This window comes from Nerophis ophidion, linkage group LG14, assembly GCF_033978795.1.
Source record: "Nerophis ophidion isolate RoL-2023_Sa linkage group LG14, RoL_Noph_v1.0, whole genome shotgun sequence".
NCBI lineage: Eukaryota > Metazoa > Chordata > Actinopteri > Syngnathiformes > Syngnathidae > Nerophis > Nerophis ophidion.
The window spans coordinates 44284160-44308495 of record NC_084624.1 but is presented as its reverse complement, the minus strand read 5'-3'; the positions used below and the strand labels follow the sequence as shown (position 1 = coordinate 44308495).

Genomic DNA, 24336 nt, shown 5'->3' with positions numbered 1-24336 from the left:
ATAGTGGATCCAACATAATAGTGTGAGAGTCCAGTCCATAGTGGATCTAACATAATAGTGTGAGAGTCCAGTCCACAGTGGATCTAACATAATAGTGTGAGAGTCCAGTCCATAGTAGATCGAACATAATAGTGAGAGTTCAGTCCATAGTGGATCTAACATAATAGTGTGAGAGTCCAGTCCATAGTGGATCTAACATAATAGTGAGAGTTCAGTCCATAGTGGATCTAACATAATAGTGTGAGAGTCCAGTCCACAGTGGATCTAACATAATAGTGTGAGAGTCCAGTCCATAGTAGATCGAACATAAGAGTATGAGAGTCCAGTCCATAGTAGATCTAACATAATAGTGAGAGTTCAGTCCATAGTGGATCTAACATAATAGTGTGAGAGTCCAGTCCATAGTGGATCTAACATAATAGTGAGAGTTCAGTCCATAGTGGATCTAACATAATCGTGTGAGAGTCCAGTCCATAGTAGATCGAACATAAGAGTATGAGAGTCCAGTCTATAGTAGATCTAACATAATAGTGAGAGTCTGGTCCATATTGGATGTAACATAATAGTGTGAGAGTCCAGTCCATAGTGGATCTAACATAATAGTGAGAGTCCAGTCCATAGTGGATCTAACATAATAGTGTGAGAGTCCAGTCCATAGATCGAACACAATAGTGAGAGTCCAGTCCATAGTGGATCTAACATAATAGTGTGAGAGTCCAGTCCATAATGGATCTAACATAATAGTGAGAGTCCAGTCCATTGTGGATCTAACATAATAGTGAGAGTCCAGTCCATAGTGGATCTAACATAATAGTGTGAGAGTCCAGTCCATAGTGGATCTAACATAATAGTGTGAGAGTCCAGTCCATAGTGGATCTAACATAATAGTGTGAGAGTCCAGTCCATAGTGGATCTAACATAATAGTGAGAGTTCAGTCCATAGTGGATCTAACATAATAGTGTGAGAGTCCAGTCCACAGTGGATCTAACATAATAGTGTGAGAGTCCAGTCCATAGTAGATCGAACATAAGAGTATGAGAGTCCAGTCCATAGTAGATCTAACATAATAGTGAGAGTTCAGTCCATAGTGGATCTAACATAATAGTGTGAGAGTCCAGTCCATAGTGGATCTAACATAATAGTGAGAGTTCAGTCCATAGTGGATCTAACATAATCGTGTGAGAGTCCAGTCCATAGTAGATCGAACATAAGAGTATGAGAGTCCAGTCTATAGTAGATCTAACATAATAGTGAGAGTCTGGTCCATATTGGATGTAACATAATAGTGTGAGAGTCCAGTCCATAGTGGATCTAACATAATAGTGAGAGTCCAGTCCATAGTGGATCTAACATAATAGTGTGAGAGTCCAGTCCATAGATCGAACACAATAGTGAGAGTCCAGTCCATAGTGGATCTAACATAATAGTGTGAGAGTCCAGTCCATAATGGATCTAACATAATAGTGAGAGTCCAGTCCATTGTGGATCTAACATAATAGTGAGAGTCCAGTCCATAGTGGATCTAACATAATAGTGTGAGAGTCCAGTCCATAGTGGATCTAACATAATAGTGTGAGAGTCCAGTCCATAGTGGATCTAACATAATAGTGTGAGAGTCCAGTCCATAGTGGATCTAACATAATAGTGTGAGAGTCCAGTCCATAGTGGATCTGACATAATAGTGTGAGAGTCCAGTCCATAGTGGATCTGACATAATAGTGTGAGAGTCCAGTCCATAGTGGATCTAACATAATAGTGAGAGAGTCCAGTCCATAGTGCATCTAACATAATAGTGAGAGTCCAGTCCTTAGTGGGCCCAGCAGGAGACCATCCCGAGCGGAGACAGGTCAGCAGCGCAGGGACGTCCCCAACCGATGCACAGATGACTTTGGACAGCCAGCACTTTGTCCGTGGCCACTGAACCTGTGCCTTCCTCCCCTCCACGAAGGAGAGGGAGCAGAGCAGAAAAGAAACGGCAGATCAACTGGTCTAAAAAGGGGGTCTATTTAAAGGCTAGCGTATACAAATGAGTTTTAAGATGGGACTTAAATGCTTCTACTGAGGTAACATTTCTAACTGTTACCGGGAGGGCACTCCAGAGTACTGGAGCCCCAATAGCAAATGCACAAAGGTTAGCAAAAACAGGGTTTTGTAATTCGAGTGTCCAATGTATTTGTTTTGTTTCAAGGCCACGTCTGCCCGTGACTCCATGGCAAAGTCTCTGTACGGCGCTCTGTTTGACTGGATCGTCCTTCACATCAACCACGCTCTGCTCAACAGGCGTGACATGGAGGAGTCCGTTTGTGTAAGTCAAAGCATCAAGTCCAGGGTTGGGTCGAACAACTCCTCCACAATAAATGATGTTTCACTCGCATTGCAGCCGCAAACTGCAGGTTTGCAGGTGTTTTGACATTAGGGTATTTTACTTAATTGTCTTTCATGTTGCATTACATGAAGCTACATTACCTTATGTTATGGTATGTCATGATTTGGAATGTCAGGTTATTTTATGGCATTTTACACAATCTCATGGGATGTTACCTTATGTTACATGCCTTTACGTTATAAACTTGTGACATGTTTCCTTTTGGTATGTTATTTTACGATAAGGCCTCTTACGTAATTGTATGTTAGCTATATATAATGCTCTAATAGATTATAGTGTACACTGCAAAAAGTCAGTGTTCAAAAAGGAGAAAAAAAATACATAAAACAATGAGGGGTATTTTATTTGAAGTAAGCAAAATTACCTGCCGATAGAACAAGAAAATTTGGCTTGTCAAGACTTTCCAAAACAAGTAAAATGAGCTAACCTCAATGAAGCCAAAAATTGCTTAAAATATGTATATTCTCGCTAATAACAAGTGCACTTTTCTGGGTAGAAAAAAATAGACCTTTTTGCTCAATATGTTGATAAACAGGGGTGTTGGAAAAAATCGATTCGAATCGAATCGAATACTTTGTGCGATTCAGAATTGGTTCTCATTTTTAAAAAATCGATTTAAAAAAAAAAATATATATATATATATATATATATATATATTTTTTTTTTTAATCAATCCAACAAAACAATACACAGCAATACCATAACAATGCAATCCAATTCCTAAACCAAACCTGACCCAGCAACACTCAGAACTGCAATAAAGACACAAACACCACACAGAACAAACCAAAAGTAGTGAAACAAAAATGAATATTATCAACAACAGTATCAATATTAGTTATAATTTCAGCATAGCAGTGATTAAAAATCCCTCATTGACATTATCATTAGACATTTATAAAAATAATAAAAAAGAACAATAGTGTCACAGTAGCTTACACTTGCATGGCATCTCATAAGCTTGACAACACACTGTGTCCAATGTTTTCACAAAGATAAAATAAGTCATATTTTGGGTTCGTTTATTAGTTGCAATAATGTAAATTTGTTTTAATCAGTTGATAAATTATTGTCCTTTACAATTATAAAAGTTTTTTTTTTTTAATCTACTACTCTGCTAGCATGTCAGCAGACTGGGGTAGATCCTGCTGAAATCCTATGTATTGAATGAATACAGAATCCTTTTGAATCGGAAAAATATCGTTTTTGAATCGAGAATCAAATCGGATCAAAAAAATAGATATCGAATCGTGACGAGAAGAATTGCTATTGAATCAAATCGTGGGACACCCAAAGATTCACAGCCCTATTGATAAATGTTCTTAAATTAAGTAATGCTGGTGCCGTTATCTTGACATAAAGTGCATCATGATTTTTTTTTCATGCTTGAAGTAAGAAATGATTACGTTAAAAAAGTAGTTCAATACTTGTGAGTGTTGATGACCAAGCTTTGCAACAGTTGATATTCTCGTTTCAAGCATGTTTTACTCAATATAGGTCATCAAGTCTCAGCAACAAGCTGTAATATCTTACTGACATCATTTAGGAACAAAACCCTTAAAACAAGTAAAACACTCTAGCATAAAATCTGCTTAGTGAGAAGAATGATCTTATCAGACAGAAAATAAGCAAATATCACCCTTATTTGAGATATTTCATCTTACTTAGATTTCTTTTTTTGCGTTGTAGTAATCCCGTTGGGTTATGTTATCATACATGGTGTTATGTCATGGTGTATTAATCTTACATCATAGCACTTAATGACATATTACCTGTACTGTTATAATGTTGGATTTTGATGTTTTGGTTCTGTTATGTCACGCTATAATCCACAGCATTATGTTATGGAACTTTATGACACGTTACGTACAGTAATGGCATATTATTACGTATTTTGGTGTGTTAGTTTCGTTTTGTTACGTTGTCATAAATGCTGTTGTGTTATGGTATGTCACATCATGAAACGGTATGATTATAGCTACCCATCCATCCATTTTCTACCGCTTATTCCCTTTTGGGGTCGCGGGGGGCGCTGGCGCCTATCTCGGCTACAATCGGGCAGAAGGCGGGATACACCCTGGACAAGTCGCCACCTCATCGCAGGGCCAACACAGATAGACAGACAACATTCACACTCACATTCACACACAAGGGACCATTTAGTGTTGCCAATCAGTGAAACGGTATGATTATAGCTACTTTGCATTATAATTTATTACATTTTGGTGGGTTGGTTCTATTGTTATGTTAAAATTAAAGTTAAAGTACCAATGATTGTCACACACACACTAGGTGTGGTGAAATGTGTCCTCTGCATTTGACCCATCCCCTTGTTCACCCCCTGGGAGGTGAGGGGAGCAGCGAGCAGCAGCGGTGCCACGCCCCAGAATCACTTTTTGTGATTTAACCCCCAATTCCAACCCTTGATGCTGAGTGACAAGCAGGGAGGTATTGGCTCCCATTTTTATAGTCTTTAGTATGACTCGGCCGAGGTTTGAACTCACAACCTACCCATCTCAGGACAGACACTCTAACCACTATGGCAGGGGTAGGGAACCTATGGCTCTAGAGCCAGATGTGGCTCTTTTGATGACTGCATCTGGCTCTGATAAATCTGAGCTGACGTTGCTTAACACGATAGGTAATGAATAATTCCACTTGTAATCACAGTGTTACAAATAATGTTCAAAATATAAAACATTCTCATGCATTTTTAATCCATCCATCCGTTTTCTACCGCACTTGTTCAAAAAGTTGCGTTAATGGTAAGAAGTTATTTATTTATTATTGGTTAGTGTGGGGCTTGCCCTCCTGGGGGTTCTTCAGACCACCAAGCACCGACATGAGAGCCTGTTTCAGGGTAACAATATTGTTTTATTTTTCAATAAGTCTCTCAGTTGCTTTCCAGCAATAGTATTTCCAGCCCCAACCCAGTCTCTCTTCCTGGTTGCTGCTTATAACAGAGCGACAGGTGATTAGATAACAAGGACCAGGTGGGCCATCTATGCACCTGTCGCTGCAGGCCCGCAGGCCACGCCCCCTCCACAGTTAGCTTCAGAATAACAATGTTATTACAAAGAATAAGAGACTTATTATACTCTAGAAATGTTGGTCTTAAAAATGCACGTGTTTAGTTGTGTTCAGTGTTAAAAAAAAATATTATATGGCTCTTAAGGAAATATATTTTAAAATATTTGGCTTTTTTGGCTCTCTCAGCCAAAAAGGTTCCCGACCCCTGCTCTACACCACTGAGTAGGTTACATGCTGTTATGGCATGTTACATAATCGGTCGTTATCGAATTCCGGACATTACATGTTGGTGTATTAGTTCCGCTGCCATACTTGGCGTGTTGTGGTATGTTACATCATAACACTTTGGGTGTGTTCTGTTATGTTCCGTGTCATACATGGCATTTTATGCATCGGTATGCCACATAAGGATATACTTCGGGGCTGCATGGCTCGGTTGGTAGAGCGGCCATAATAATAATAATAATAATGATGGATTAGATTTTATATCGCGCTTTTCTATTCATAGATACTCAAAGTGCTCACAGAGAAGTGGGAACCCATCATACATTCACACCGAGTGGTGGTAAGCTACATCTGTAGCCACAGCTGCCCTGGGGTAGACTGACGGAAGCGAGGCTGGCAGTTTGCGCCTACGGCCCCTCCGACCACCACCTATCATTCATTCACCGGTGTGAGCGGCACCGGGGGAAAGACTGAAGTGTCCTGCCCAAGGACACAACGGCAGCGATTTGGATGTCAAGAGGCGGGGAACGAACCTGCAACCCTCAGGTTTTTTGGCACTGCCGCTCTACCCACTACGCCATGCCAGCAACGTGGGCAAGACACACCGGGCGGTATAGCTCGGTTGGTAGAGTGGCCGTGCCAGCAACTTGAGGGTTCCAGGTTCGATCCCCACTTCTGCCATCATAGTTACTGAAGTGAAGTGAATTATATAGCGCTTTTTCTCTAGTGACTCAAAAGCGCTTACAAAGTGAAACCCAATATCTAATTTTTACATTTAAAGCAGTGTGAGTGGCACTGGGAGCAGGTTGGTAAAGTGTCTTGCCCAAGGACATAACGGCAGTGACTAGGATGGCGGAAGCAGGGATCGAACCTGCAACCCTCAAGTTGCTGGCACGGCCGCTCTACCCACTACGCCATACCGCCATGCCAGCAACGTGGGCAAGACACACCGGGCGGTATAGCTCGGTTGGTATAGTGGCCGTGCCAGCAACTTGAGGGTTCCAGGTTCGATCCCCGCTTCTGCCATCATAGTTACTGAAGTGAAGTGAATTATATAGCGCTTTTTCTCTAGCGCTTACAAAGTGAAACCCAATATCTATTTTTTACATTTAAAGCAGTGTGGGTGGCACTGGGAGCCGGTGGGTAAAGTGTCTTGCCCAAGGACACAACGGCAGTGACTAGGATGGCGGAAGCAGGGATCGAACCTGCAACCCTCAAGTTGCTGGCCCGGCCGCTTTACCAACCGAGCTATGCCGTTGTGTCCTTGGGCAAGACACTTGACCCACCTGCTCCCAGTGCCACCCACACTGCTTTAAATGTAACTTTAGATATTGGGTTTCATTATGTAAAGCGCTTTGAGTCACTAGAGAAAAAGCACTATATAAATAGGATTCACTTGACTTTACTCACCTGCTCTTAGTGCCACCCATACTGGTTCAAATGTAGCTTAAAGATGTAGATAAGTTCCACTATGTAAAGCACCTTGAGTTTCTACAGAAAAGCGCTATATCAATTTTATTCACTACACATTACTTAATTTGCTGTGGAGACTTGTCCAGGGTGTATGCCGCCTTCCGCCCGATTATAGCTGAGATAGGCACCAGCGCCCCCGAAGGGAATAAGCAGTAGAAAATGGATGGATGGACGGATAGTCCCATTATGTTGCATTATGGCATGCTACAATATCAAACATGGTTGTGCGTTATGTTACATGTTACATGATGAAACTTGTGGCACGTTACGATATTGTGCCTCACCTAACGTTATGTTTTATGTCAGTGGTTCTCAACCTTTTTTCAGTGATGTACCCCCTGTGAACATTTTTTGTAATTCAAGTACCCCCTAATCAGAGCAACGCATTTTTAGTTGAAAAAAAAGAGATACAGAAGTAAAATACAGCACTATGTCATCAGTTTCTGATTTATTAAATTGTATAACAGTGCAAAATATTGCTCATTTGTAGTGGTCTTTCTTGAACTATTTGGAAAAAAAGATATAAAGAATAACTAAAAACTTGCTGAAAAATAAACAAGTGATTCAATTATAAATAAAGATTTCTACACATAGAAGTAATCATCAACTTAAAGTGCCCTCTTTGGGGATTGTAATAGAGATCCATCTGGATTCATGAACTTAATTCTAAACATTTCTTCACAAAAAAAAGAAATCTTTAACATCAATAGTTATGGAACATGTCCACAAAAAATCTAGCTGTCAACACTGAATATTGCATTGTTGCATTTATTTTCATTTTATGAACTTACATTCATATTTTGTTGAAGGATTATTCAATAAATATATTTATAAAGGATTTTTTAATTGTTGCTATTTTTAAGAGTATTTTTAAAAAAATCTCACGTTCCCCTTGGCATACCTTCAAGTACCCCCAGGGGTACGCGTACCCCCATTTGAGAACCACTGCACCACGCCATACCGCCATGCCAGCAGTTAGGGCAAGACACTTTACTCGCCTGCTCTTAGTGCCACCCATACTGGTTCAAATAAAGCTCAAAGATGTAGATAATAGGTTTCACTATGTAAAGCGCTTTGAGTTTCTAGAGCACGGGTGTCAAACTCTGGCCCGTGGGCCAAATTTGGCCCGCCGTGTAATTTCATTTGGCCGTTGAGGTAATATCAAATTAAGATTAGAACTGGCCCGCCGGTATTATACAGGGGCGGTGCCGCTGTAACAACACATTTACCCGAGAGACTCTCGAATTTCACTGCCCCTCCCGAAAATCTCCCGGGGCAACAATTCTTCCGAATTTCTCCCAATTTCCACCCGGACAACAATATTGGGGGCGTGCCTCGAAGGCACTGCCTTTAGCGTTCTCTACAACCTGTCGTCATGTCCGCTTTTCCGCCATACACACAACGTGCCGGCCCAGTCACATAATATCTGCGGCTTTAACACACACGAATGAATGCAAGCATACTTGGTCGACAGCCATACAGGTCACACTGAGGGTGGCCGTATAAACGACTTTAACAATGTTACAAATATGTGCCACAATGTGAAGCCACACCAAACAAGAATGACAAACACGTTTCGGGAGAACATCTGCACCGTAACACACGTAATACCCAGAACCCCTTGCAGCACTAACTCTTCCCGGACACCACAATATACACCCCCGCTACCACCAAATTTTTATTAAAATTTTATTTGATATGTCATTGATATTTATTAATTATTATTGGGCAACACTAAATTGGCCCTAGTGTGTGAGTGTTGTCTGTCTATCTGTGTTGGCCCTGTGATGAGGTGGCGACTTGTCCAGGGAGTTTGTTCCCTGCCATCCGCCCGAATGCAGCTAAAGTTGGCTCCAGCGACCCCAGAAGGGACAAGCGGTAGAAAATGGATGGATGGATACTTTTAAACTTGACTTGGCATGTGACTATAAAGTTATATAAGCCTTGCTTGTTCAATATTCAATGCAAAACGTGTTTGGATCCCTCTTAAAAGGTTAAGTTGTTCAACCTTGGAAATTTTGGCCCACTCTGTATTTGAGTTTGACACCCCTGTTCTAGAGAAAAGTGGTATATCAATTTTATTCACTTCACATCACTTAATTACATTTTATTAGTCCCATTATGTCCCATTATGAACGAGATTCCTCTACAGAATCTCCTCTCTGGTCAACAAAAGCACCTTGAGGATTCTAGCGGGAACTCTCATTCAACCCTTCTTCGATTACGCTTGCACCTCCTGGTACCCCAGCACCTCCAAAACCCTCAAATCTAGACTCCAAACATGCCAGAATAAGCTAATCCGGTTACTTTTAGACCTCCACCCCAGATCACACCTCAATCCAACCCACTTCTCCAAAGTGGGCTGGCTCAGGGTGGAGGACAGAGTAAAACAACTTGCACTGAGCCTAGTCTATAAAATCCGCTACACCTCCTTGATACCGAAGTATCAATCAATCAATCAATCAATGTTTACTTATATAGCCCTAAATCACTAGTGTCTCAAAGGGCTGCACAAACCACCACGACATCCTCGGTAGGCCCACATAAGGGCAAGGAAAACTCACACCCAGTGGGACATTGGTGACAATAATGACCCAGTGGGACGTCAGTGACAATGATGACTATGAGAACCTTAGAGAGGAGGAAAGCAATGGATGTCGAGCGGGTCTAACATGATACTGTGAAAGTTCAATCCACAATGGATACAACACAGTCGCGAGAGTCCAGTCCAAAGAGGATCCAAGACACAGCAGCGAGAGTCCCGTTCACAGCGGAACCAGCAGGAAACCATCCCAAGCGTAGGCGGACCAGCAGCGCAGAGATGTCCCCAGCCGATACACAGGCGAGCAGTACATGGCCACCGGATCGGACCGGACCCCCTCCACACGGGAGAGTGGGACATAGAAGAAAAAGAAAAGAAACGGCAGATCAACTGGTCTAAAAAGGGAGTCTATTTAAAGGCTAGAGTATACAAATGAGTTTTAAGGTGAGACTTAAATGCTTCTACTAAGTACATGTCAAACTACTTCCTTAACGTAAATGACCGCCATAACCACAACACCAGGGGGAGCTCCACAAACCACGTTAAACCCAGATTCCAATCTAACAAAGGTCTTAACTCATTCTCTTTCTATGCCACATCAAAGTGGAATGCACTCCCAACAGGTATAAAAGTAAGTGCATCTCTATATTCCTTCAAAACCGCTCTAAAACAACACCTCCAGGCAGCTTCAACACTTTACTAATACCCTCCTCCATTCACATCCCATCTCCCCGGATTATAAACAACTCAAATGTACTTCTAATGTATATACTTGTTCTTATGCTATGTGAACTCACTATGTTCTCTGCTGGCTGTACATATCCTACTAAATAAGACCTACACTGTTTCAATGTCCACATTTCTCTGTTGATGCAATTGTTGATGACTGAAGTTCTGATATCAACCAAAGCTCCTCATCCCACCCCCCGGATTGTAAATAATGTAAATAATTCAATGTACATACTATGATGATTAACTTGTGTGATGACTGTATTATGTTGATAGTATATATTTGTACCATGAATTGATTAACGTGGACCCCGACTTAAACAAGTTGAAAAACTTATTGGGGTGTTACCATTTAGTGCTCAATTGTACGGAATATGTACTGAACTGTGCAATCTACTAATAAAAGTATCAATCAATCAATCAATCAATCAAAGCATGATGGCATGCTACAATATCAAACATGGTTGTGGGTTATGTTACATGTTACATGATGAAACTTGTGGCACGTTACGATATGCTACCTCACCTAATGTTATGTTTTATGTTGTGGTGTGTAACGTCATTTCCTAGTGTTTGTCCATCGGAGTCCTTGATCTGTTCGGCCTGGAGAACCTGCACCCCAACAGTTTTGAGCAGCTGTGCATGAACTATAGCAGCGAGAAGCTCCAGTGTTTCATCAACCAGCAAATCTTCAAACTTCAGCAGGTTTGAAATGACTGAGACTGTTTTTTTCCCCCCACACGTCTTGAAAGTGCCTTTATATAGCCTTTGTGATGAATATGTGGTGGTAATGTGACCGTTTTGCAGGAAGATTATGTGTCAGAGGGCATCGGCTGTCAAAGCTTTGACTACAGTGACAACAGCGGCTGCATACAGCTGATCCGGGATGGAATCTTCAGCATACTGGACGAGGAGAGCCAGTAAGTTAAAGTGCATCTAACCGTGAAGCAAAAAAAGGAACAACTCTTTTCTGTCTTCACACTAGCCTCCCTCAATCAAGCGATGAAGCGCTGTTGGACAAGCTAAAGTTGAGGCTCAAGGACGACTCGCTCTTTGCGGCCTCCACCGACTCGTTTGTGGTTCAGCACTTTGCAGGCAGCGTTCAGTATTGTGTCAAGGTAAGGTAAGTCTGCATTCCCACGCTGCATCCATCCATCCATTTCTACCGCTTATTCCCTTTTGGGGTCGCGGGGGGCGCTGGCGCCTATCTCAGCTACAATCGGGCGGAAGGCTGCAAATGAATTATAACTGAAGGATGTCTGGTAGCCTTTTTAAGATAAAACAACTTGGAAAAACAGGATCATCTTTGTTAATCAATGATTCGTGTTTCTTTAGATCAGCAACTTATTCCAGTACAGTATTTATTATTTATTTCAGTAGGGGTGTAACGGTACACAAGAATTTCGGTTCGGTACGTACCTCGGTTTAAAGGTCACTGTTCGGTTCATTTTCGGTACCGTAGTCGTAATGGTTTGTACAGTCCTTTGAGACATTTGTGATTTATCCGTCCATCCATCCATTTTCTACCGCTTATTCCCTTTTGGGGTCGCGGGGGGCGCCTATCTCAGCTACGATGGGGCGGAAGGCGGGGTACAGATTTAGGGCTATATAAATAAACATTGATTGATTGATTGATACAGTAAGAAAACAACAAAATGTACATTTTTTGGGACGGCTTGGCGCAGTGGAAGAGTGGCCGTGCGCAACCCGAGGGTCCCTGGTTCAAATCCCACCAAGTACCAACCTCGTCACGTCGGTTGTGTCCTGAGCAAGACACTTCACCCTTGCTCCTGATGGGTGCTGGTTGGCGCCTTGCATGGCAGCTCCCTCCATCAGTGTGTGAATGTGTGTGTGAATGGGTAAATGTGGAAGTAGTGTCAAAGCGCTTTGAGTACCTTGAAGGTAGAAAAGCGCTATACAAGTACAACCCATTTATCATTATTTAAATTTGTGAACAATGGCTTTATCCTTTTAACATTGGGAACACTATAATAATTTTACCCTCGTTAATCCACATTAAACTGCCTCAAGTTGTTGCTTTGATTAAATAAAATGACAAAACCTTTCTTCAATCCAATCCACTTTATTTATATAGCACATTTAAACAACAATAACGTTTCCAAAGTGCTGCACAGCCATGTTAAAAACAATATTATGCTCCACCAATGACTGAACAAAACAAAAAATGAATAAAACTAAAACCAATAAAAACAATATAAAAACAAATATGATTAAAAATTATTTTAAACGGTAAAATCAATTAAAACAGTAAAATAGAAATCAAAGTGTATAAAAAACACAGAGGACCACACAACTCACGTGGTGTTAAAAGCCAAAGAATAAAAGTGGGTCTTAAGACGAGACTTAAAACACTCCACTGTGGAAGCAGTTTGAACATGGAGGGGCAAAGTGTTCCAGAGCTTAGGGCCGACCACAGAGAAGGCCCTGTCTCCCCTGGTCTTAAGTCTGGTCTTGGGCACCACGAGCTGGAGCTGGCTCTCGGACCTCAGAGCGCGCGCAGGAATGTAAAATTGGATGAGGTCCGAGATATATTGAGGTGCCAGTCCATGTAAAGATTTAAAAACAAACAGCAATGTTTTAAAATCAATTCTAAAATGAACAGGGAGCCAGTGCAAACTCTGAAGAATTGGGGTTATATGCTGGCGTTTCCTGGCCCCTGTTAAAAGTCCTGCTGCCGCGTTCTGGACTAACTGCAACCGGGAGAGAGCTTTTTGGCTAATGCCAGCATAAAGTGCATTGCAGTAGTCCAGGCCACTTGAAATAAAAGCATGCACGGCTTGTTCAAAAAGGTTAAAAGATAAAAACGGTTTAACCTTTACTAAAAGACGAAGGTGATAAAAACACGATTTTAAAACGCCATTGACTTGTTTGTCTAGTTTAAAATCGCTGTCTATAGTGACATATAAAAAGTGCAACATTAAACAGTTTCAAGTCAACTCATCATGCTTAATTTATTACAGCATTTGGGAAGCCTGTAGTTGACTTTTATTATACACACACACACAGCAAAATGAGCTAACGTAACGCTAAAAGCTAATTAGTCTTCCCCTCAACCCAGAACTATGAGAAAGCTGAGCTGCAGTTTAAGTTTCTAGAAGGTCAACGGGCTCATAGTGATGTTTGTAATAGTTGTGACTGGGAAGTGTTTTTTATAATTTGGGGAGTGTACGATGTCAGCTGCTCACCTGCTAAACACATATCTGCTCATCTCGACGCCGGAGCACTGAATACGCACTGCTGATGGGCTTTGTATGTAACCAATCAGATGGTTGTGTGGGCGGGACAATGCGGGGTGCTCACTGCTCAGACAGAGGCAGCTGCAGAGCAGCTTGTTAAGACTTTACAAACTCGTTGGATACACCCTCGTACCGAACTGAAACCCCCGTACCGAAACGGTTCAATACAAATACACGTACCGTTACACCCCTACTCTTCAGTGACTGTATGGCGCTCCTACTTTTGTCTACACTGCACTGGTGATTGATTGAACATTTTATTAGTAAATTGCATAGTACAATACATAGTCCGTACAATTGACCACTAAATGGTAACACCCCAATAAGTTTTTCAACTTGTTTAAGTCGGGGTCCACGTTAATGAATTCATGGTAATGGGTTAGTGTTTGATAATGGTCATCCCCAAACTACTGAATTAAAAAAGTCATTACATTTGACTTGCAAATATTTTGTTTATTAAGATCCCCTTTAACTATGCAATAGTAGTAGCTATTTGTTCTGCCTTCTAACATTTCAAAAATGCTTTGATACGTGCACAGCATAAAGGCAAAAGGGAATACTCACATATTCACCAAATTCAAAATGAGACAACCGCTCCACATTAATTACATACAATAAGCTAATGCTGGATTATATGGGGACGGCGTGGCGCAGCTGGGAGAGTGGCCGTGCGCAACCCGAGGGTCCCTGGTTTAATCCCCACCTAGTACCAACCTCGTCATGTCCATTGTGTCCTTGAGCAAGAAACTTCACCCTTGCTCCTGATGGGTGCTGGTTAGCGCCTTGCATGGCAGCTCCCTCCATCAGTGTGTGAATGTGTGTGTGAAAGGGTGAATGTAGAAGTAGTGTCAAAGCGCTTTGAGTACCTTAAAGGTAGAAAAGCGCTATACAAGTACAACCCATTTACCATTTATACAATAGCCATAAAAGTACAATTATTGATGGAAAAGTCCAAATTCTAAAAGATTATTTGATGCAATGAGTTGGAAAACCAAAAATAGACGAAATAGGGAGAAAATTAAAGGCATTCAATTAGAGATGTCCGATTATATTGGACTGCCGATATTATCGGCCGATAAATGCTTTAAAATGTAATATCGGAAATTATCGGTATCGGTTTCAACAGGTAAAATGTATGGCTGTTCAAAACGACGTATATACGGACAATAAACCTTAAAGGCACTGCCTTTGCTGCCGGCCCAATCACATTATGTCTACAGCTTTTCACACACACAAGTGAATGCACTACATACTTGGTCAACACCTACTCAGTGGCCTAGTGGTTAGAGTTTCCGTCCTGAGATCAAAGCAAAAACTATAAAAAAAATGGGACCCATTGCTTCCCTGCTTGGCACTCAGCATCAAGGGTTGGAATTGGGGGTTAAATCACCATAAATGATTCCCGGGCGCGGCCCCGCTGCTGCCCACTGCTCCCCTCACTTTCCAAGGGGTGGTCAAGGAGATGGGTCAGATGCAGAGGACATATTTCACCACACCTAGTGTGTGTGTGACATAAATTTGTACTTTAACTTTTACTTTAACAACTTTAACTTTAACTTCAACAACCATACAGGTCACACTGAGGGTGGCCGTATAAACAGCTTAAACACTGTTACAAATATGCACCACATTGTGAACCCACACCAAACAAGAATGACAAACCGTAATACAACATAAACACAACAGAACTAATATCCAAAACCACTTGCAGCACTAACTCGGACGGCGTGGCGCAGTGGAAGAGTGGCCGTGCGCAACCCGAGGGTCCTTGGTTCAATTCCCACCTAGTACCAACCTCGTCACGTCCGTTGTGTCCTGAGCAAGACACTTCACCCTTGCTCCTGATGGGTGCTGGTTAGCGCCTTGCATGGCAGCTCCCTCCATCAGTGTGTGAATGTGTGTGTGAATGGGTAAATGTGGAAGTAGTGTCAAAGCGCTTTTAGTACCTTGAAGGTAGAAAAGCGCTATACAAGTACAACCCATTTATCATTTATAACTCTTCTGGGACGCTACAATATACACCCTGCCGCAACCCCCCCCAACCCTACCCACCTCAACCTCCTCATGCTCTCTCAGGGAAAGCATGTCCCCAAATTCCAAGCTGCTGTTTTGAGGCATGTTTAAAAAAAATAGTGCACTTTGTGACTTTAATAATAAATATGGCAGTGCCATGTTGGCATTTTTTTCCATAACTCTAGTTGATGTATTTTGGAAATGTCCATTATTGGACATTTCTACATTCAATATGTAAAGTCTCAATATTTATCAAAATTAACTAAATTCAGCTAGCAAAATTAGGCAAATCTAATTGTTTTCTGTATATTGAAATGAATATCTGTGTAGGAAGGAATATGAAACGCACCACTCTGGTCAATGAGCCAAACAGTACGGGAAAGGAAAAACATTTACTTTATTTGACGGTAGGGCCGGGTGATATTGCCTTTTTTAAATATCTCGATATTTTTAGGCCATGTCACGATACACCATATATATCTCCATATTTTGCCTTAGCCTTGAATGAACACTTGACGCATATAATCACAGCAGTATGATGATTCTATGTGTCTACATTAAAACATTCTTCTTCATACTGCATTAATATATGCTACTTTTAAACTTTCCTGACGAAAGGGAAATCACAACTATGTTAATTTATCAAAAGTGTATTTACTAAACAGTTATTAAGCAGTGGCACAAACATTCATGTCATTTCAAAACAGAAAGTGCAAGATTGTCGGACATTTTAAAACAAGCCAGTTTTGTGCATGATGTCACTTAGATGACATATCAAAACAACACTAAATTAAAGTGCAGTTTTTGTACAGAACAGCACTACAATAGTTTAAAACAAATAAAGTGCACTTTTGTGCATGATGTCACACAAGATATTTCAATTACTGTCAAATAAAAAGGAGCTGCATAATAGGAAATCAAATAGTGTATATCCTTCCCTATGTGGTAGGTTCCTGCGGACATTATCTCCTTTTGTTGTTGACTATTTTTTTCACACGGTGTTGATGTGGAAATGCTTGCCTCGGCATTCTGATGGTGTGGCCGTGTGGCACCGAATGGAGGTGTTGACATGTGGAGTGTGCACTCTTCATTCTCTAGCAGGTGACTTTTCATCCATCCATCCGTTTTCTACCGCTTATTCCCTTTCGGGGTCGCGGGGGGCGCTGGCGCCTATCTCAGCTACAATCGGGCGGAAGGCGGGGTACACCCTGGATAAGTCACCACCTCATCGCAGGGCCAACACAGATAGACAGACAACATTCACACTCACATTCACACACTAGGGACCATTTAGTGTTGCCAATCAACTTATCCCCAGGTGCATGTCTTTGGAAGTGGGAGGAAGCCGGAGTACCCGGAGGGAACCCACGCATTCACGGGGAGAACATGCAAACTCCACACAGAAAGATCCCGAGCCTGGATTTGAACCCAGGACTGCAGGACCTTTGTATTGTGAGGCAGACGCACTAACCCTTCTTCCACCGTGAAGCCCCTAGGTGACTTTTCAAATGATGCTAAATATTAGAAGTAATGCTACTTTTTGTGGCAACGCTTTTCCCCTACACTTGACAAATTACGGTTGTCTGTTCAACATCTTCCTGCTTTAAGCCAAACCACCTCCAGACAACGAACGTATACGCCAATATCACGATATAGTCATTCTCTATATCGCACAGAGACAAACTTGCGTTATATCGAGTATATCGATTAATGGCCCAGCTCTATTTGATGGTATAGGATCAAAATGATCAAACTTTTCAAAATGTTTCCTTTTTCTTAGTTCTAATTAGATAGAAAAAGATGAAAATCAATGTCAAATGTCACTCTTCTGACTTCATTTAGTACAAGCTGCTGCCTGTGAACCGAAAGAAGGTTTGGCACTTCACAGTCAAACGACACAGCGGCTTTATCAGTCACATGTTGTTTGTTTCTTAAAGTGGCACACAAAGTATCACTCCTTGTGTTTCATCAGGTATCGATGTTACCATGAATTGATTAACATGGACCCCCACTTAAACAAGTTGAAAAACTTCTTGGGGTGTTACCATTTAGTGGTCAATTGTACGGAATATGTACTGTACTGTGCAATCTACTAATACAAGTTTCAATCATCAGTGTTCAGGTGCAGTGGCCCCACTTGTAAGGCGTTGGTCTCGAAAACCGAAGATCGTGGGTTCAACCCCCATCTGTAACTTCTTTCGTGAAGTAATTTCATTACTTGGGCTTTAATACAGCAGGTTTACTTTAGGGCTTCACGGTGGCAGAGGGGTTAGTGCGTCTGCCTCACAATACGAAGGTCCTGCAGTCCTGGGTTCAATTCCAGGTTCGGGATCTTTCTGTGTGGAGTTTGCATGTTTTCCCCGTGAATGCGTGGGTTCCCTCCGGGTACTACGGTTTCCTCCCACTTCCAAAGACATGCACCTGGGGATAGGTTGATTGGCAACACTAAACGGTCCCTAGTGTGTGAATGTGAGTGTGTCTATCTGTGTTGGCCCTGTGTTGAGGTGGTGACTTGTCCAGGGTGTACCCCGCCTTCCGCCCGACTGTAGCTGAGATGGGCGCCAGTGCCCTCCGCGACCCTGAAAGGGAATAAGCGCTAGAAAATGGATGGAATGGAAGTGTCAATCAATCTCAGTATCGTTTAACACAGCACTATTAAATGCTGTCCCATGCTTTAATAAATAACTAGGAAAATAACAATTATGATGTTTCCTATAAAGTTTTCGATTCCAAAAGATGCATGACAACTATCAGAGGCTAAAATCTACAAAGCCGATAATGACTGTTGACATTAACTTGCTAACGTTACCTACTCAGGGATGCCTTACTCAATTCCCTTTTTTACTATAAAATATATTGCTGTATTCATTTCTTATTTCAAGCATGAACAAATAAATCATGACTTTGACACAATTATAAATAAATAAATGGGTTGTACTTATATAGCGCTTTTCTACCTTCAAGGTATGTGTCACATAATTAAAACAGATGACAGCCAAATGGACTTTGCTGTTTTACTTTCAATGAAACAATAGAAAATAGGTACTCATATAGTATACTTATTAGTGAGAATATACTTATTTTAAGGTATTTTGGGCTCTGTGAGATTAGCTAATTTTACTTGTCTTGGAAAGTCTTGACAGGCGGAATTTTCTTGTTCTATTGGCAAATGATTTTGCTTAGTTCAAATGGGGCGGTTTAGCTCGGTTGGTAGAGTGGCCGTGCCAGCAACTTGAGGGTTGCAGGTTCGATTCCCACCTCTGCCAACCTAGTCACTGCCGTTGTGTCCTTGGGCAAGACACTTTACCCACCTGCTCCCAGTGCCACCCACACTGCTTTAAATGTAACTTTAGATATTGGGTTTCATTATGTAAAGCGCTTTGAGTCACTAGAGAAAAAGCGCTATATAAATATAATTCACTTCACTTCACAAATAAAATACTCCTAATTGTTGTATTTTTTTGTTCTTGTTTTTGAAAACTGACTTTTCGCAGTGTGCCTGTTTAGGAAGCAAACTAAATATGCTGGATGTAAAGAAATGTGTCACAATGTTTTCAGTGCAGCAACTTCCCAATATAAGGTTACACAAATGAGTACGAAAATGATCATTTGTTATTTTCCTTTAGGGTTTCCGACAGAAAAATACTGATCACATGCAGCCTGAAGTTGCGTGCCTTCTACGCAGCAGTGAGCGGTCATTTCTGCATCACCTGGTCACGTCCAGTCCGGAGGCTTTGTTTCGGTGGGGTGTCCTTCGAGCCACCTTCCGCATCCTGGCAGTGTTCAAAAGCTTGGGGAGCAAATACGCAGAGAAGAGTGAGTACTTAGCTTTAGCCGCTAAGTGGACCTACAAGTGGTGAAATATGTCTTGTCTCACTTCAGTGGCCTCCCAACGCTCGTCACGCAAATCCCTCAAAGACATGAAACCGAGACTTTCCAGGTACAACTTTGATTATGATTTTTACTATGAATTTTATTAAGTTTTTTTGGGATTGCACAGCAGCTGACAATTCTGTGCATTGGTAACAGTACTTCAACCTTTATTTAGAAGTCAATCAATGTTTTAAAGCCCTAAATCACAAGTGTCTCAAAGGGCTGCACAAGCCACAACGACATCCTCGGCTCAGATCCCACATTAGGGCAAGGAAAACCTCAACCCAGTGGGATGACAATGAGAAACCTTGGAGAGGACCGCAGATGTGAGTGGATCTACCATAATATTGTGAGAGTCCAGTCAATAGTGGATCTAACATAATAGTGAGAGTCCAGTCCATAGTGGAAATAACATAATAGTGAGAGTCCAGTCCATAGTGGATCTAACATAATAGTGTGAGTCCAGTCCATAGTGGATCTAACATAATAGTGTGAGTGTCCAGTCCATAGTGGATCTAACATAATAGTGAGAGTCCAGTCCATAGTGGATCTAACATAATAGTGTGAGAGTCCAGTCCATAGTGGATCTAACATAATAGTGTGAGTGTCCAGTCCATAGTGGAAATAACATAATAGTGAGAGTCCAGTCCATAGTGGATCTAACATAATAGTGAGAGTCCAGTCCATAGTGGAAATAACATAATAGTGAGAGTCCAGTCCATAGTGGATCTAACATAATAGTGAGAGTCCAGTCCATAGTGGAAATAACATAATAGTGAGAGTCCAGTCCATAGTGGATCTAACATAATAGTGTGAGTCCAGTCCATAGTGGATCTAACATAATAGTGTGAGTGTCCAGTCCATAGTGGATCTAACATAATAGTGTGAGAGTCCAGTCCATAGTGGGTCCAACATAATAGTGAGAGTCCAGTCCACAGTGGGGCCAGCAGGAGACCATCCTGAACAGAGACAGGTCAGCAGCACAGAGATGTCCCCAGCTGATGCACAGATGAGTGGTCCCCACTTTGGACAGCCGGAGCTTCCTCCGTGGCCACCGAACCTGAGAGGGGGGGGGCAGAGAAGAAAAGAAACGGCAGATCAACTGGTCTAAAAGGGGGGTCTATTTAAATGTTAAAGTTTACAAATAAGTTTTAAGATGGGACTTAATGCTTCTACTGAGGTAGCATCTCTAATAGAAAACGGGGTGGGGGTGTCCTCTCCAAGGTTTCTCATTGTCATCCCACTGGGTTTAGTTTTTCCTTGCCCTGATGTGGGATCCGAACCGAGGATGTCATTGTGGCCTGTGCAGCCCTTTGAGACACTCGTGATTTAGGGATATGTAAACAAACATTGATTGATTGATGTAGGTGTGCCTACTTAAGTGGTCCAGTAGATGTGTTGTTTGTCGACCTCCACAGCAATACCTGCACGCTGGACTTCTCCTTCGATCGCTCTGACGAACATCCCCTTGACGTATTCGAGGACATCTTTGCCAATTTCGAAAAGAGGAAGTGAGTGGGAGAGATGAAAATGTCCTTCCTCTGCATAGCTATGTTATGGAGCCTCATCCTTTCATTACATTTTTTGCAGGAAAACAAGAGCTGGTCGACGGAAGCAACTTATTCCAAAGGTGAAGTGTTGCGTCATGTTTTTTCATTTTGCATGCTGATTACTGTTTATGCTAGCACGTTAGCATTAAGCTGCGTAAGTTGTTGCCATTGGACATCGCTCATGTCGAAGGGTCACCAGTGTGGAGATGTTATCGATGAGGCAGGAGACCTTGATGAACACTTTTTCTCTCCATTGAACAACTGAAACGTGTAAAATAAATAAATAAGACTCCATCACTATGAAAACATAAGTTATCCTTAAAGGAGAACTGCACATTTTGAGGAATTTTGACTATCATTCACAATCCCTATGTAAGACAGGAAGACACATGTTTTTCTTTTTTTTATGCATTTTCAATTGTAAATACATGTTAAAAAGTCAGCTAACAATGTTTTGAGGCATTTAAAAAAAAAAAAAAAAAAAGGACTGTGACTTCAGTAAAAAATATGGCAGTGCCATGTTGGCATTTTTAGTACATCTAAGAAGGACAGCTCCAGACTTGAGAAACTGATCAGGCGGGCCGGTTCTACAATGGGAATGAAAGTGGACTCACTGGTGACGGTGGCAGAGAAGAGGACTGTTGAGAAGCTAGTGAGCATCCTGGATGATGCCAGTCACCCTCTGCATAGTGTTATCAGTAGCCAGAGGAGCCTGTTCAGTTCTAGACTGCTTCATCACAAGTGCAGGACTAATAGACTAAAAAATTCCTTTGTCCCACACGCCATTAGACTGTACAACTCCTCTCTGGGACGGGGGGCAGGGGGTATTAGGATGACGGGGGATGCAAAACAATAACAGTGCAATACCTACTTTGTCTTGTTATATTCTTATTTTATTGTTATATTTTTATCCCCATTGTTGCTTTTTAGTTTTTATTCTTATTGTAATATTTCTCTAATTTCTTTGCATTTAACCCCCATTATTTACTTTTACTTTTATCTAAATTGATCTCAACTCTGTACACTGCTGCTGGAATTTAAATTTTCCTAAAGGAACTCTCCTGAAGGAATCAATAAAGTACTATCTATCTATCTATCTATCCAGCCATCCATCCATCCATCTATCCATCCATCCATCTATCCATTTTTTTCCATAACTTGAGTTGATTTATTTTGGAAAACCTTGTTACATTGTTTAATGCAGGGGTGGGCATTACGTCGATCGCGATCGACTGGTCGATCTCGGAGGGTGTGTCAGTCGATCTCAAGCCAGGCATTAAAAAATAGACATAAAAATGAGCAATCATCAATCATACCAAGACTTCACTTTCGTCAGTTGTTTGACATTCTCGGCACCCGAGGATCTTGTGAGATGACGCTGGCTGCTGCGAGCTCATATTTAAGAAAAAAATCACTAACAGGGCGGACGCAGAGAAACACATTTTATTTCTAGAGACTCCGTACCTACTGTCAAAACTCTAAAGACCGACTGCACAGTTCCTGTCTTCACCATAAAAGACCTGTTTCATCCTGCCTGTGCTAACAAAATAAGAGTCTCAGAAAGCTAGCAAGCTACGGAGTTTGATGCCAATGTATTTCTCCCCCGCCCTCAGCGACCGCTTTCTCACTTGCTTGCCCACCCGCACAGTCACTGACGTCACTCACCTGCTGCCAGACATTAAAGGGCCACACACATATGCTACTCTCATAACAAAGTGTTTAAAAAGGAGTATGCAAGTTGGACAAATGAGATGCCAAATCCAACCACTTTCATGTGGTATTGGACAGAAAGGAGGACTTTTTTTTCCTCCATTTGAAAATGCGGACGTTATCAGCACCACTGTCTAATTCCAATCAATGCAAGTCATCAGAATCAAATACACCAACTTATATTCTTGTCTTCATGAAAGAAAGGAATCTATTTGTGTTAAACATGCTTGTATTATAATTAAACACCATTAACTTGTTAACAAAAATGTCTCTTTCATAAATAAATATAAATTATAAATAGGAATGAGGTAGATCTCCTCGACTTGGTCAATTGAAAAGTAGCTCACCTGCAGAAAAAGTGTGAGCGCCCCTGGTTTAATGCATCCAGCGGGGCATCACAACGACATTAGGCATAATAATGTGTTCATTCCACCACTGTATATATCGGTATCCATTAATATCAGAATCGGTAATTAAGAGTTGGACAATATCGAATATCGGCAAAAAAGCCATTATCGGACGTCTCTAGAATAAAAATATTAACTAGAATGTTCTTGTGTGTCTTTGTACCATCAGAATCTTATGAATTTGCGCTCCCTCCAACACGTCGTGGGTCTGGATCACAATCAAAGCCGCAAATCTGCCAGCCACCGTGTCCCACCTGTGTCGTCTGCCACAGTTTGCGCTCAGTTTCAGGTCCGTGCTATCATTATTAGTATGCAGAATTTATACAAGTTTTTGCTGATTACTAAAACTGAAAGTAAGAATATTTTCTTCCCACAGATGTCGCTCACAGAGCTGATGGACACATTGGCGAAAGCTGAAACTTTCTTTATTTTCTGCGTGCGCTCCAATGCTCAGAAGGTATTTGGACATTTTGTTGCGACTTCATGTTTCATGTATATGAATCTGCAAGTTTTTTGGGTTTTTTTCCACTTTGTTTTTCACAGAAAAAGTTGCACTTTGATGATGAGCTTGTGTGCCGGCAAATCCGCTACACCGGCATCCTGCAGATGGTTCTGGTCCAGAAGTCGGGCTACACTGCCAAATACACTTTTAAGGTGACCTTTTGCGTACAGTAAATCCTGTGCATGTATCTGGTTCAGGATGGGTACTGAATTCGGTGCTTTTATAACAGTAGCGGTTGCTGGTTTTTCCAAGTGGGGAACTCATTTTACTACTCTCTTAATACAAGTACAGTCTCTAATAACAGATAAAAGATAAAAACATGCTAGATTATACACTCCAAAAAGTGAAATCTAAGTAAGATGAAATATCTGAAAAAAGGGTGATATTTGCTTATTTTCTGTCTGATAAGTTAATTCTTCTCACTAAGCAGATTTTATGTTAGTGTTTTACTTGTTTTAAGGGTTTTGGTCCTAAAATGTACTCCGGCTTCCTCCCACTTCCAAAGACATGCACCTGGGGATAGGTTAATTGGCAACACTAAATGGTCCCTAGTGTGTGAATGTGAGTGTGAATTTTGTCTGTCTATCTGTGTTGGCCCTGCGATGAGGTGGCGACTTGTCCAGGGTGTACCCTGCCTT

General features: G+C 41.5%; 1 protein-coding gene across 7 annotated transcripts in view; it reads left to right on the top strand.

Moving 5' to 3' along the window:
* Positions 1–24336, top strand: part of myo9b (myosin IXb) — a 138618-nt gene that overhangs the window by 56955 nt on the left and 57327 nt on the right. For all 7 annotated transcript variants that reach the window (XM_061920830.1, XM_061920829.1, XM_061920834.1 and 4 more), the window contains exons 10-20: positions 2190–2306; positions 10957–11091; positions 11194–11306; positions 11372–11504; positions 19283–19472; positions 19539–19596; positions 20948–21040; positions 21120–21159; positions 23366–23485; positions 23573–23653; positions 23740–23850. In XM_061920830.1, the coding sequence (XP_061776814.1) occupies positions 2190–2306; positions 10957–11091; positions 11194–11306; positions 11372–11504; positions 19283–19472; positions 19539–19596; positions 20948–21040; positions 21120–21159; positions 23366–23485; positions 23573–23653; positions 23740–23850 (1191 nt within the window). The remainder of the gene's footprint in view (positions 1–2189; positions 2307–10956; positions 11092–11193; positions 11307–11371; positions 11505–19282; positions 19473–19538; positions 19597–20947; positions 21041–21119; positions 21160–23365; positions 23486–23572; positions 23654–23739; positions 23851–24336) is intronic.